Source organism: Hyla sarda, chromosome 2 (assembly GCF_029499605.1).
Source record: "Hyla sarda isolate aHylSar1 chromosome 2, aHylSar1.hap1, whole genome shotgun sequence".
NCBI classification, from domain to species: domain Eukaryota; kingdom Metazoa; phylum Chordata; class Amphibia; order Anura; family Hylidae; genus Hyla; species Hyla sarda.
The window spans coordinates 161,728,512-161,745,012 of NC_079190.1; the positions used below are offsets into that span (position 1 = coordinate 161,728,512).

Below are 16,501 nucleotides of genomic sequence, written 5' to 3' on the forward strand. Positions count from 1 at the left end.
GCCTCTAAATATAACCCTGCTATATGCTGTACCCTGAATATAATATAAATCTTCCTCCCGATTCCTTTGTTCCACCCTTTTTCCCCCTAGACTTGTAAATCCTCTTTATGCTCCTCTGAACTCCCCCACCCCTAAGTCCTTTCCCATATAAATAACATCACTCCTCTACCACCAACATACAGTCCCATGTAAATAACATCACTCCCCTACCACCAACATACAGTCCCATGTAAATAACATCATGCTTGCCCTTTATCTGACAAAAGATATGGCCATTGAATTCAAAACAATGATTTTACATTTTTTTAAAGCGTGTGAAGGTTTTAATTCTGATCAATACAATACAATAATTATTTTGAATTCAATGGCCATATTTTTCGTCAGATAAAAGGCTGTGCGATGGGGACTCGTTTCACCCCAAGCTATGCAAATTTATTTATGGGGCGATTCGAGTCCCTATACATCGCACAGCCTAATTCCCCTTTTTTTTTTTAGATATATTTATCATTTTAAAAGATACATTGATGATCTTTTTATCTTATGGACTGGGTCACATCAACAGGCACTACAGTTTGTGGATTTAATGAATAAGAATACCTTTGGACTTACTTTTACCCCCCATTTCTCGGAGTCATGCATACAGTTCTTAGATCTGGAAATTTTTAAGACTACTGATGGCATGATTAAAACCAAGACCCATTTTAAATCTGTGCATGTAAATAGCTTTTTAGATTTTCGGAGTTGACATTATCCAAGATTGCTCCGAAATGTGCCTTTTGGCCAGTATTTGCGAATATGTAAGAACTGTACGGATGACTCAACTTTTAAAACACAATCTGTTGTTTTACAAAAAATTTAACACAAGCTTACAATAGTACCAAATATTTGAAACAGAGAGATCTGGTGCAATCTAAAAACAAACTAAAAACTGCTAATGATGATACTCCGAAAGAGATTAAACATAATTTCCTCACCACTTTTAATTGTGCCTCCCACTCTATTTGTAGAATTTTTAAGAAACACTGGCCCATTCTAAAAAGTGACCCAATCCTTAAAGACTTACTACCTAAAGACCCCGGTATTACTTTTAGAAAACCAATGTCTTTACGCAACTTTCTGGCTCCCAGTAAATTGAAAAATATACAAAAACCAGATAGAGACATCCATACATATTTTAATAAGTCCCATAATTTATTGGATCCAGGAAAAGACAAAAAATGCGATAAAAAATGTAATAAAACACGTTGCCTTTGCTGTATGATTATACAGGAAGGCCGCAATACATTTATATCTATTGTCACGAACGAGTCTTTTGATATTAAACACAACTGCAATTGTGAGTCCAGTTACAGGGTGTACCTATTGGAATGCCCTTGTAAACTGCAGTATGTGGGCCGCACCGTTCAGACGGTGCGGTCCCGCATGAATACGCACAGGTTCAACATCAGAAAGGGCTTCCCTCTCCATAGTATATCTCATCATTTCATGCAATTTCATGATAAAAATCCAGAAAAACCTTAAGCTGACAATAATAGATCTAATTCCAGCGGATACTAGAGATCATTATCTATAAGCTCAAATGTCTGTATCCAGACGGGCTTAATGAAACGATCGAGAATACTATGTAAACTGTTACAGTTGGAGATTCTGATGATACACACACCTATTCACTTTTTATTTTGTGTGAATTCATATTATTATCATTGTTGGAAATGGTTATTGTATATTTTATTATCGCTACTTACCTGTGACGACTTCCGCCTTGCCCTGTGACCTGTGCATCACTTCCGCCTGTTCGGCTGGTGGCGCGGCTCTGGAGCAAGATGTAGGTCAATTATCTAATTATGTATACTGGGTGTTTTTACTATATATATGCTCTGTATTTCCATATGTTTGAGAACCTGAGGAAGACGCCGACTCTGGCGTTGAAACGCGTTGTTCATATTAAATGTTTTTACCATTACCGCACCTCATCGCTTGAGTGCCATTGTGACTAATGTGGCTATCCACTGTTTGCGCCTACGTGAATCCTGTTGTGGTTGGAGGAATCGTGTTGTTCATTTTTGTGAGGACCTCAATGAAAGAAGCAATCTGATTGGTTGTTATGTACAACTTTTCCTCTACACTGGTCTACATGGAAATTCTGTAGTGTCAATGAGCCAAAACAGCTCAATGACGTGTACAGGACATCCTGCAGCCACATGTGCTGCCTCTCATGGTGGAGCATCCAACTGACATATTCATCAGGATAATGCTCGAACACACACACATATATACATTATATACCATATATCATAATTACGTTCACATGTAAAGTTACATTTAACCTGTTAAGGACCAAGGGCGTACTTGTACGCCCTGAGTCCGCTCCCGTTCTATAACGCGGGGCTACGGCCGGGCCTGGCCTCTATTAGCCGGGACCCGTGGCTCATATGGTGCGACACTGATCACTGTTCCGTGTGTTATCTACCCTTTAGATGCGGCGTTCAAAGTTGATCGCTGCATCTAAAGTGAAACTACCCCCTGCTAGCTCAGCGAACTGGTTCGGGATCACCGCAGTGCAATCGCGGCATCCCGACTAGCTGTAGGACAGCAGGAGGGTCCCCTTACCTGCCTTCTGGTGTCTGATCGCCGAATGACTGCTCAGTGCCTGAGATCCAGGCATGAGCAGTCAAGCGGCAGAATCATTGATCAATGGTTGAGAAACCGATCAGTATGTGCAGTGTTATAGCCCCCTATGGGGGCTATAACATTGCAAAAAAAGTGGGGGAAAAAAAGTTTATAAAAGTTTACAAATAAAAGTTTGAATCACCCCCCTTTTCCCATAAAAAAAAAGTATAAATAAAAATAAACATATGTGGTATTGCCGCCTGCGGAAATGTCCTCATTATAAAAATATATTGTTAATTTAACTGCACGGTCAATGGCGTACACTAAAAAAAATTCCAAAATAGTGTATTTTTGGTCCCTTTTTATATCATGAAAAAATGAGTAAAAAGCTATCAAAAAGTCAGCAAAAAATGAACCCCCATACCGCCCCATACGCGGAAAAATAAAAAAGTTATACGGGTCAGAAGAGTACAATTTTAAACCTTTTACATTTTCCTGCATCTAGTTATGATTTTAAAATTTAAGTGCAAAAACGGAAAAACCCCTGGTCCTTAAGGGGTTAATTCCAAGAACTCCTTCTTAGTGCATTTATTATTATTTTTTTGTCAAGGAGTATATTTTTAGTAGATCATGAAATATATGCTGGGCTGCCCTACATTATGTTTTTGTTTTGTGTTGCTTTCTCTAGAATTTAATATTTTACTCTTCCCACACCTCAGTGTTAGGCATAAAACTAACCTATTTGGTAAGAGCATTTATTGGATAATGCTACTGTACTCAAATAAAGGCCTGCGGGCCTTTTTGCCAAATACATTATTTGATTCAGACCTATACATATATAAGCAATGTATAATAAAACCAATAGTCATGGTTATAATATGAGGCTATGTTCACACAGTCTTTTTTTCAGGTGTATTTAGTTAGCAGACACATTTTTGCAGCTGCATAAATAGGTGTTATGTCACTCCTAATGTGTCCGCATTTTTTTTTTACATATTGTGTGCACAGACAACCACTTTCCTTATAGACTTACATAGAGCATGTTAATGTTTAAAAATGCTAATGCAGTTTTGTGAACACATTTTTGCTGATTAAATATGCCTAATATAACTGTTAAATTCCCGTTCTCCTGTCTCGACCTCCTGTCTCGACCTCCTGTCTCGACCTCCTATCCCATCCCCATATCCCGTCCCATCCTCATGTCCCATCCTCATCCTCATGGGACTGATTTGTGATGAAGATATTGTGAGGTGAAAATAGAAGGGGACGTGGCTTTGCGGGACTGGGCGTGACTTGCAAGCCAGACCGATGCACAAAAAGGGTAGAGAATAAAAGGGGTGTGGCTTAAACAGTTGGCGTGTCTTTGTGAGATGGGGTGTGGCTTGCAACTCGGACTGACACATTCACCAGGAGATGCAGAACGGAGCTTGTGGAGTAAGGTACTGGAACCATATACTTGAATGGGACTTGAAATAAAAACCCATCTTTTATATAAGGGTGTAGGTAAGGGTTAATTTAACTATCATATATTTTTATTTGACATATAAGTAATATGTGTACCAGGTATTATTGAAATATCTCCAGCCGTACGGAAGTTATGTGGGAACATACATTTCCCATAGATTTGCAAGGGGACTTTAAACAAAAAGCCCGACTATCACAAATGGGGGTAGTTAAGGGTTAAATTAATTATCCTATATTTTAAGTGGACATATAAGTAACATGTGACCAAGTATTATCAAAACATCTCCAGCCGTTTAGAAGTTATGCAGTAACATACCGTATATACTCGAGTATAAGCCGAGTTTTTCAGCACGATTTTTCGTGCTGAAAACACCCCTCTCGGCTTATACTCGAGTGAACTCCCCCACCCGCAGTGGTCTTCAACCTGCGGACTTCCAGAGGTTTCAAAACTACAACTCCCAGCAAGCCAGGGCAGCCATCGGCTGTCCGGGCTTGCTGGGAGTTGTAGTTTTGAAACCTCCGGAGGTCCGCAGTTTGAAGACCACTGCGGCCTTCAACATCATCCAGCCCCCTCTCACCCCCTTTAGTTCTGTACAGTACTCACCTCCGCTCGGCGCTGGTCCGGTCCTGCAGGGCTGTCCGGTGAGGAGGTCGTCCGGTGGGATAGTGGTTCCGGGCTGCTATCTTCACCGGGGAGGCCTCTTCTAAGCGCTTCGGGCCCGGCCTCAGAATAGTCACGTTGCCTTGACAACGACGCAGATGCGTCGTTGTCAAGGCAACGGCTCTATTCCGGGCCGGAAGCGCGGAGAAGAGGCGCCCCCGGTGAAGATAGCAGCCCGGAACCACTATCCCACCGGACGACCTCCTCACCGGACAGCCCTGCAGGACCGGACCAGCGCCGAGCGGAGGTGAGTACTCAGAACTAAAGGGGGGTGAGAGGGGGCTGGATGATGTTGAAGGCCGCAGTGGTCTTCAACCTGCGGACCTCCGGAGGTTTCAAAACTACAACTCCCAGCAAGCCCGGACAGCCGATGGCTGCCCGGGCTTGCTGGGAGTTGTAGTTTTGAAACCTCTGGAGGTCCGCATGTTGAAGGCCGCAGTGGTCTTCAACCTGCGGACCTCCGGAGGTTTCAAAACTACAACTCCCAGCAAGCCCGGACAGCCGATGGCTGCCCGGGCTTGCTGGGAGTTGTAGTTTTGAAACCTCTGGAGGTCCGCATGTTGAAGGCCGCAGTGGTCTTCAACCTGCGGACCTCCGGAGGTTTCAAAACTACAACTCCCAGCAAGCCCGGACAGCCGATGGCTGCCCGGGCTTGCTGGGAGTTGTAGTTTTGAAACCTCTGGAGGTCCGCAGGTTGAAGACCACTGAGGGCGAATGATGAGAAGAGGATGATGAAGGGGGGGGTGTGGGGATGATGAAGGGGGGTGGGGATGATGACAAGGGGATGATGAAGGGGGGGTGGGGATGATGACAAGGGGATGATGAAGGGTGTGTGTGGGATGATTACAAGGGGATGATGAAGGGGGGATGTGTGGGATGATAAGGGGATGATGAAGGGGGGATGTGTGGGATGATGACAAGGGGATGATGAAGGGGGGATGTGTGGGATGATAAGGGGATGATGAAGGGGGGATGTGTGGGATGATGACAAGGGGATGATGAAGGGGGGGATGTGTGGGATGATAAGGGGATGATGAAGGGGGGATGTGTGGGATGAAGGGGGGATGTGTGGGATGATAAGGGGATGATGAAGGGGGGATGTGTGGGATGATAAGGGGATGATGAAGGGGGGGATGTGTGGGATGATAAGGGGATGATGAAGGGGGGATGTGTGGGATGATGACAAGGGGATGATGATGAGGATGTTAATGACGGGTCTGGATGATGACAGGGGGGGATGAGGTATTTCCCACCCTAGGCTTATACTCGAGTCAATAACTTTTCCTGGGATTTTGGGTTGAAATTAGGGGTCTCGGCTTATACTCGGGTCGGCTTATACTCGAGTATATACGGTATATTTCCCATAGAATTGTATGGGACTTCAAACAAAAACCCAGACCTTGGCAGATGGGGGTGAAAGGGTGAAATTACCTATGTTTGTTGTTGACATATAAGTAACGTGTACCAAGTTTCATGTTAATATCTTTCGCCGTTTGGACGTGATGCTGGAACATACACACACACATACATACATTGGGGGACATTTACTAATCTAGTCTATTCTGGGTATGCTTATAGACCAGTGTATGTGGTAGTCTCCTGTCTATTGTGCTCCTAATTTATGAAAGGTCTCACAGCCCTTGATAAATTCTGTGCTCAGACTTCAGGGTCTACAGCTTAAACTGCATTTAGACCTGCTCCAACATGGTCTGACATTTCAGCGTATTTTGGGCAGATGCAACTTGTCGCACAAAAGTCGCACTTGATATATTCAGCACCAATGCATTTTCCAATGCATTTCCGTCTAAAATAGACTTGCATGCATCATGTTCTAAAAATCCTCTACAGCAAAAGTCGCACATATTTAGACTGCGACTTTCTGTGCGACAAATTTAGACAGGAAAAACCAGTCTAAATCCTTTGATAAATCTCCCCCATTGAGTTTTATATATATAATATAGCTTTATATCTCTTTTTTGCTTACAAAAGTCGCACAAACAGTCGCATTAGCACCTAAGCAAATTTTTGTGGCACTTTTTGCTGTAAGTAAAAAGCTACGAAATTTTATTTTTCTCTTTGCAGGGGATTTATCAAGTGCGTAAATGTAAGCCGATCACGGCTCCAGCGGGAAATATGATATAACAACTGTAAAAAGGAGCCCGGGCTGGCCTCACTCTGCAGCCGCCCGGGCTCAGACTGATTCAATCCCCGCAACCCTAACTTAATGACGGGGACACTGCATTACATCACATCCCCCCCCCCTTGTCTTCCACCCGCCCACACTGCACATCTCCCATCTGTCTGCTACCTGTTGCAAGACTGCAACTCCCAGCATGCCCTTACAGTGAGGGCATGCTGGGAGTTGTTTTCTTGTAGCGGGTAGCAGACAGATGGGAGATGTGCAGTGTGGGCGGCGTGGGCAGGTGGGAGAAAAGGGGGGATGTAAAACAGTGTCCCCGTCATTAAGTTAGGGTAGCGGGGATAGAATCAGACTGAGCCTGGCGGTTGCAGAGTGATGCCAGCCCGGGCTCCTTTTAACATACCTCCGCGCCGCAGAGTTTCTATATCCCCTACTGAAATTTCATATTTCCCGTTGGGTCCCGTGAATGCCCGGGACCGAGCATGCCAATCACTGAACCCGGTGGGAAATATGATCTTACAGAAGGGACTAAAAATTCTACGGCTCTGTTATATGTTAAAAGGAGCCTGGGCTGGCATCACTCTGCAGCCACCTGGGCTCCATCATATATTATCCAAGCGGCACCGTGGTAAGTAGCCCGGGCTGGCCTCACTGCAGCCGCCCAGGACTCGATCATATATTATCCCCAAGGAGCCCCGGCTGGCATAACTTTGCAGCTGCCCAGGACTCCCGCAGCCGGCCGGGAGATGTCTAGGAGCCGTCCCTGCCATCCCTCAGCACTGCAGTACATGCTGAGGGATGGCTCCTGTACATCGCCCGGCCCGGGTGCAGCAGTCCTGGGCGGCTGCAGTGTTATGTCAGTCCGGGCTCCTTACCACGGCGCCACGGACCCAGAGAGAAATATGAAATTACAGTGACTTTCTAATCACCGCCGGTCAGGGAGTGGAGCCCATTACCGCCCTCTTCCCTTACAGTAAGGGCATGCTGGGAGTTGTAGTTATGGGGCGGGTGACAAGCTTGTCACCTGCCCTCTGCTGCACAACTACAACTCCCAGCATACCCTTACTGTAAGAGCATGCTGGGAGTTGTAGTTGTGCGGCAGGGGCGGGTGACAAGCTTGTCTTCTGCCACCTGCCGCACTACTACAACTCCCAGCAGGCCCTTACTGTAAGGGCCTGCTGGGAGTTGTAGTTGTGGGGCGAGTGACAAGCTTGTCACCTGCCCCCTGCCGCACAACTACAACTCTTACTGTAAGGGCATGCTGGGAGTTGTAGTCATGCACCAGGGGATAGGTGACAAGCTTGTCACTCGCCAACACATCTCCCACACCACACGACTACAACTCCCAGCATGTCCTTACTGTAAGGGCATGCTGGGAGTTGTGGCCGTGCTGCACGGAAGATGCGCGGGCAGGTGACAATAAATGTATTAACCTATTTTTCTTTATTTTTTCTCATTCCAGATCCGTGTATCCTGTGGACTACTTCGGATTCAGTGGACTGCGTCGATGACCAGCGTTTTTTTTTCTTTTTCTTTTTCTTTTTCTTTCTGTTTAATGTTAAAAAGATGGTTAACGAGGGCTTGTGGGGGAGTTTTTTTGGAATACATTTTTTTTAAATGTGTTGTGTTTTTTTGTTATTTACTTGACAGGCTTAGTAGTGGAAGCTGTCTCATAGACGGAATCCATTACTAAGCAAGGGGCTTAGCTTTAGCCCCAAAAACAGCTAGCGCTAACCCCCAATTATTACCCTGTTACCCACCCCCACAAGGGAGCCAGGAAGAGCCGGTACCAACAAGCCCGGAGCGACAAAAATGGTTTTCCTGGGCCTAGGCGGTAACAGGCTGGTGTTATTTAGGATGGGGAGGGCCAGTAACAATGGTCCTCGCCCACCCTGGTAAGTCAGGCTGTTGCTGCTTGGTTGGTATTTGGCTGAAAATAAAAATAGGGGGAACTCTATGCATTTTTTTTTAAATATCTAATAATTTATGCAAGAAAATAGGGGTTTCCCCTATTTTTATTCTCAGCCAAATACCAACCAAGCAGCAACAGCCTGACTTTACGTTACCAGGGTGGGCGAGGGCCATTGTTACTGGCACTTCCCAGCCTAACTAATGCCAGCCTGTTACCGCCTGGGCCCAGGAGCACCATTTTTGATGCTCTGGGTCTGTTGGTACCGGCTCCTCCCGGCACCCATGTGGCAATGAGTACCGGAGTAATAATTGGGGGTTAGCGCCAGCTGTTTTTGTGGCCAACGCTAAGCCTGGCTTAGTAATGGACTCCATCTATTAGACAGCTTCCAAGTCAAGTAAATAAAAAAAAATTTTTTTAAACACAACACGTTTAAAAATAAATTTATTTCAAAATAAAAGACTCCCCCCCATAAGCCCTCGTTAACCATTTTATTAATATTAAACAAAAAAAAACGCTGGTCACTGTAGTCCTCCGAATCGAAAGTAATCCAAAGGATACACCGATCTGAAATGAGAAGTAAAATAAAAAAAAAAAATGGGTTAGTACATTTAGGGAAAAAAAGAGGTAAAACACAAAATGTAATAAACACATATATATCAAACTGGTGTTCTGAAGTCATTTATTGGTTTTTGCTTATGTTTGCTATAAAAAATGGTATTCAAAAGTGATTTATTGGTTTTTGCTTATGAAAGCCAAATTTATCAACCCCCTGTGATATAGTATAATAAATGTGTCAAACATAAGCAAAACCAAAAGCAAGAAAAAAATGCCTACAAAACTCTCTTACCAAAGCAACGATGATAAATGTCCCCGATTGAGTTTTTTATATATATAGGTTAATTTCAGATTACTTATTCTGTGTATAATTTACCTATTAGGGCCATTATTGACACAAAAATAAACATGTCATCTGTCAGGCTGCTTATTAGAATATCTCCAAATTACCAGAGGTTTGAAAATTTAATTTCCTGATTTGCATTTAGTTAATTAAAATGTAATTTTGATTAAAAGTGCCTTTTAGATATGTCTTAGTTGATTTGCCACATAGTTTATACAAAGCCAGTGGTAATACAATTGAAGGTCTTCATTTGACACTACAGAGCACAATCTTTTTTATGAAGAATTTATATTATTATTGGATTCTTTAATAATTGCCATATTAAAATCTTTTGCTAAGTTTTTATGCTTTTAAAACAACATTGTGTGCAATTTTACTCTAATTTACCAAATCAACTATATTTACACAAGATACCCAAAATTGTAGTTTAAGTTCTATATGTAGGGGAGATGCCCATGTATACGTGATGGCAGCTAAATACTGATTACTATATTGATCCACTATATGATACAATTTGCAGTATTAAAGGGGTTCTCCGGTGCTTAGACATCTTATTCCCTATCCAAAGGATAGGGGATAAGATGCCTGATCACGGGAGTCCCGCTGCTGGGGACCCCCGTGATCTTGCACACGGCACCCCGTTTGTAATCAGTCCCCGGAGCGTGTTCGCTCCGGGTCTGATTATTGTCGATCACGGGGACAGCAGCGTGTGACGTCACGCCTCCGCCCCGTGTGACCTCACGCTCCGCCCCTCAATGCAAGTCTATGGGAGGGGGCATGACAGCTATCACGTCACACGCCATCGGCCCTGTGGTCGCCGGGAATCAGACCCGGAGTGAACATGCCCGGGGACTGATTACTAACGGGGTGCCGCGTGCAAGATCACGGGGGTCCCCAGCAGCGGGACTCCCGCGATCAGGCATCTTATCCCCTATCCTTTGGATAGGGGATAAGATGTCTAAGCACCGGAGTACCCCTTTAACCTACAAAGAATTTGAGGTTGCGTTCACTTGCAGTATTTACGAATGGAAGTGGTTCTTTTAGATGGGGACAGTGGGTTAATTTATGAAGTACCTGCTCTTGATTTCTTAGTCTGCCAGGGTTTCAGGAATCTGATGTCATATATGGGACTTGGGGGGTGGCATGCGTTAAGATGTTGTTTTTGTACTTACATGTTTTGTCTAAGGCCTGTTAGACGGTACCACATATGATTATTTTTTTTATTACATTATTTTATTTATAAAATAGGAAAAGAGAGGTGATGTAAACTTTTATTAGGGTGGGCTTATTCATATTTATTCTGTAATTTTTTTTACCACTTTTTACTTTTTTTTTTTTTTTTTAGCCCACTTTGGAGGCTATACCATGCAATCTTTTGATTGCATACACTGTTCAATGCTATGCCATAGCATAGCATTGATCAGTGTTATCGGCTCTCTGGCAATCTACTGCTCCATGTCTGTGAAGCAGGCTGGAGCTGCAGTCAGACGACGATGAGGCAGGTGAGGACCCTCCCATTGTCCAGTAAGCTGAACGGGACATTGTGATTCTGTCGTGATAGTCCCGATCAGCTCCGCTGAGCTACTGGGATAGTTTTGCTTTCAGTTTAGACGCCGCAATCAACTTTGATCGCTGCATCTAAAGGGTTAATGCCAGGCATCGGCCTGATCGGTGGTGCCCGGCATTAGTCGTGGGTCCTGGCTGCCCATAGCAACCGGGACCCACGAGGTTTAACCAGTTCCCTGCTCGTGAGAGCGATTTAAACCCAGTTAGCTGGATCAGGGCCCACAGGTATGCCCTGATTCCTTAACTGGTTTAAAAAAAAAAAAAAACTTAAAGGGGTATTCTGGGCAAAAATATCTTATCCCCTATCGAAAGGATAGGGGATAAGATGTCTGATCGTAGGGGGCCCGCCGCTGGGACCCCCCGCGATCTCCCTGCAGCAGCCCGCATTCTATGCGTAGCTGTGTCTGCAGTTTCGGAAACTGCTGGGCTTCCGAGACGGGACACGCCTATGGGAGGGGGTGTTTCGGCCACGCCCCTCCCATAGAAATGAATGGCGGGGGCATGGCGTGACGTCGCGTCCCCGTCTCGGAAGCCCGGCAGTTTCCGAAACTGCAGACGCAGCTACGCATAGAATGCGGGCTGCTGCAGGGAGATCACGGGGGGTCCCAGCGGCGGGCCCCCCGCGATCAGACATCTTATCCCCTATCCTTTCAATAGGGGATAAGATATGTTTGCCCCTTTATATATTCATACTCTTTATTCAGTATTTCATTGAAGCACATTTGGCAGCTATTACAGTCTCGTCTTCTTTGGTATGATGGCACAAGAGAAATGGGAGCTCCTTAGTGTCACATGAAAAGGTCTGAATATTCATGTCCAAGAGAAATGTATTTTTATTTTTTCATTTTTAATGAATTTGCAAAAATGTATAAAAATGTATTTTTACATTCTCTTTATTAAGTATGATACATTACATATTCATGAAATATTTATCTATGAAATTAATTTGAACATGTCTTTCTTCATAGGCGCTCAGGAGAGCAAATCTGGAGTGTCTCTATATTTTTACTATTTTTCCTGCTTCTTTATGGAATTCTTGGTGTTCAGATGTTTGGGACTTTTACGTATCATTGTGTGACAAATGATACGCAACCAGGGTGAGTATTTAATTTATTTCAGTTAATAATCTGTCAATCAGATTTCTCATAAGCATCACATAGGGCATCTGCAAGCTGGCACTTAAACAAATAGCAATGATGAAAAATTCTGAGTTACATAGTTACATAGTTACATAGTTAGTACGGTCAAAAAAAGACATATGTCCATCAAGTTCAACCAGGGAATTAAGGGGTAGGGGTGTGGCGCGATATTGGGAAGGGATGAGATTTTATATTTCTTCATAAGCATTAATGTTATTTTGTTCCAGGAATGTATCTAATCCTGTTTTAAAGCTGTAAATTGTTCCAGCTGTGACCAGTTCCTGAGGTAGACCGTTCCATAAATTCACAGTTCTCACGGTAAAGAAGGCGTGTCGCCCCTTGAGACTAAACTTTTTCTTCTCCAGACGGAGGGAGTGCCCCCTCGTCCTTTGGGGGGGTTTAACCTGGAACAGTTTTTCTCCATATTTTTTGTATGGGCCATTAATATACTTATATACGTTTATCATATCCCCCCTTAAACGTCTCTTCTCAAGACTAAACAATTGTAACTCCTTTAATCGCTCCTCATAGCTAAGATGTTCCATGCCCCATATTAGTTTAGTCGCGCGTCTCTGCACCCTTTCCAACTCCGCAGTGTCCCTTTTATGGACAGGTGCCCAAAACTGAACAGCATATTCCAGGTGAGGCCGTACCAATGATTTATAAAGGGGGAGTATTATGTCCCTGTCCCTTGAGTCCATGCCTCTTTTGATACATGACAATATCCTGCCGGCTTTGGAAGCAGCAGCCTGACATTGCATGCTATTCTGTAGTCTGTGATCTACAAGTACACCCAGATCCTTCTCTACCAGTGACTCTGACAGTTTAATCCCCCCTAAGACATACGATGCATGCAGGTTATTAGTACCCAGATGCATAACTTTACATTTATCCACATTGAACCTCATTTGCCAAGTGGATGCCCAGACACTTAGTCTATCCAAGTCATCTTGTAACTTATACACATCCTCTATAGACTGTACTGTGCTACAAAGCTTGGTGTCATCTGCAAAGATAGAAACAGAGCTGTTAATACCATCCTCTATATCATTGATAAATAAATTAAACAACAGCGGTCCCAGTACTGAACCTTGGGGTACACCACTAATAACCGGGGACCAGGAAACATGTACACTCACGCATGTACTTCTCGACACGTACCCACTGTTTCCATGTCACTTTCATCACTCTTGTTTGCTTACTATTGTAATCAACGTCTTATCAAAATGTTTAGATTTTATTTAGCACCAGCATATTCATCATTGTACCTAAAATCCACTAGCTGAGACCACCGCCGATCACTAAAGAGGCAGAGTTTCTGACAGTTTTACATTCTATGTAGGATTGTTGGAATTATTGGTAGGATTACAAACTTGTAATCGTATCTAATCTATTACCTCCTTAATGACCTCATATAGCATTCTTATTTTGCATATGCAGGGGACTACAGTTCTTCGGCTGTTTCTAACCTATGCTTTACTATGACAGCTGAGATCAAACTCCAAGAGTACAGTTCTTGGGTAAAATATATAAAACAAGATCTAGCTCACCCAACCACTTGCATTTGGTAATGCTGCAGGGTGTTGGCTCAAATGCAAAATCCAAATACATTTCTACTTTTCTATATTGCAAAATCCAGACAAATGCAAGAAAACAATTTCTTAGCTAATTGCCATTAAATCCAGATCCTCTGTTAGAGATACACCAAAATATAGGTAGATTGTATCTCACATGGTCAGAAAGCAGTGTTATACACTGTTAGGGTACAATCACACTTACGTATTTTGCTAATTTTATGCTACTGATTTTTCCTATCCAATAAAGTCATTGGTTAGGTAAATCGGGAGGAGAAAATCTGCAGCAAAATATGCATGTGTGAACCTACCTTTAGTCTTAGTCTAAATAAACTTGTAAAAAAAAAGACATTGAGGAATCACAAGACTACATTTATTAGTGACCATATTTAATTTAAAGCAACTTAGCAAAATAAAAATGCAAAAAGAATACAATGTGCACTTGTACATACTATATTATATATCAATCAACAATATGTATGAAAGGAGTTGAGCTCGCTTCAGAGCCAGTGAGTAATGGCTGCTCTCAGCAGCCAGGATTCCCCGCTAATTAAAGGGGTATTCCAGCTTTATACATCTTATCCCCTATCCAAAGGATAGGGGATAAGATGTATGATCGCAGGGGTCCTGCCGCTGGGGACTCCTGTAGTCTCTGTGCACTCACCGGCGTCCTGTGCCGGGTGCTGCCTCAGATACTGGGAGGTGATGGTGACGTGGCGTGACGTCACTAGGGAGCGTGGCTCGGCAGTGCCCAACACAGGATGCCGGGGGCTGCACTGAGATCGTAGGAGTCCCCAGCTGCGGGCCCCCTGCGATCATACATCTTATCCCTTATCTTTTTGGATAGGGGATAAGAAGTGTAAAGCCGGAATACCCCTTTAATGCCAGACATCGATGACCACACCAATGTCTGGCATTATCCCTTTAGATCCCTTCACCAAAGTCTATTACAGGATCTAAAAGTGTAAATTTAACCCCTTAAGGACGCAGCCCATTTGGGCCTTAAGGACGCAGACAATTTTATTTTTACGTTTTCGTTTTTTCCTCTTCGCCTTCAAAAAATCATAACTCTTTTATATTTCCACAGACTAGTAGTATGAGGGCTTGTTTTTTGCGCAACCAGTTGTCCGTTGTAATGCCATCACTCACTTTACCATAAAATGTATGGTGCAACCAAAAAAATACTATTTGTGTGGTGAAATTAAAAAGAAAACCGCAATTTTGCTCATTTTGGAAGGTTTCATTTTCACGCTGTACAATTTACGTTAAAAATGACGTGTTCTTTATTCTTTGGGTCAATATGATTAAAATGATAGAAAAGTATGTTATCATGGGTATTACTGTTGAGCTTAAAAACATTTGCAAACTTTTTAACCAAATTAGTACGTTTAAAATCCCCCTAATTTGAAGACCTCTAACTTTTTCATTTTTCCGTATAAGTGGCGGTATGAGGGCTCATTTTTTGCGCCATGATCTGTACTTTTTATTGATACCGTATTTGCTTATATAAAACTTTTAACCCATTTTTTATAAATTTTTTTGGGAATAAAATGTTATTAAAAAGCAGCTAGTTTGGACTTATTTTTTTTTAGGTTCAGGCCTTTCACCGTACGGTATCATTAACATTTTATTTTAATAGTTCAGATATTTACGCACGCGGTGATACCAAATATGTATATAAAATATTTTTTTAACACTTTTTGGGGGTGAAATAGGGAAAATAGGACAATTTACGTTTTTATTGGGGGTGGGGGTTTTTCAAATTTTTTTACTTTTACTTTTATTTTTACACTTTAATAGTCCCCATAGGGGACTATTTTTATCAATCATTTGATTGCTAATACTGTTCAGTGCTAAGTATAGGACATAGCACTGATCAGTGTTATCAGTCATCTTCTGCTCTAGTCTGCGGGAAGGCAGATCAGAGCAGAAGAACCCCGGGAAGGCAGCGGAGCCAGGTGAGGGGACCTCCGTCTGCTGTGCTGGATGATCGGATTGCCGCGGCAGCGCTGCTGGCGATTCGATCATCCATTTTAATGATCGCGATGCTCCAGATGCCATGATCTGTATTGATCACGGCATCTGAGGGGTTAATGGCGGACCCCCCCCCCCCCATGTAATTTTTCATTTGCACAGCCCACTGTTCCAAAGATCTTTCAAACGTCAGTGAGGTGTAAATGCCCCCTTATTACATATCGTGAGAGGTGTCGTTTCCAAAATGTGGTCACATGGGGGGGGGGGGGGTCCACTGTTCTGGCACCATGGGGGCTTTGTAAACACACACTGCTCCCAACTTCTATTCCAACCAAATTCTGTCTCCAAGAGCCCAATAGCGCTCAATCTCTTTTGAGCCCTGTAGTGCGCCCGCAGAGCACTTTACATCCACATATGAGGTATTTCCATACTTGGAAGAAAGTGTTACAAATTTTGGTGGACTTTTTCTCCTATTACCCCTTGTAAAAATGAAAATTTTTTGGGTAACACCAGCATTTTAGTGAAAAAAATCTCATTTTTCATTTTCACGTCCAACTTTAGTG

General features: G+C 43.2%; 1 protein-coding gene across 9 annotated transcripts in view; it reads left to right on the forward strand.

Annotated features, from left to right (window-relative positions):
- NALCN (sodium leak channel, non-selective) overlaps nucleotides 1–16,501 on the forward strand; it is a 657,013-nt gene that overhangs the window by 131,826 nt on the left and 508,686 nt on the right. For all 9 annotated transcript variants that reach the window (XM_056555671.1, XM_056555665.1, XM_056555672.1 and 6 more), the window contains one exon: nucleotides 12,220–12,348. In XM_056555671.1, coding sequence (XP_056411646.1) covers nucleotides 12,220–12,348 — 129 coding nt within the window. The remainder of the gene's footprint in view (nucleotides 1–12,219; nucleotides 12,349–16,501) is intronic.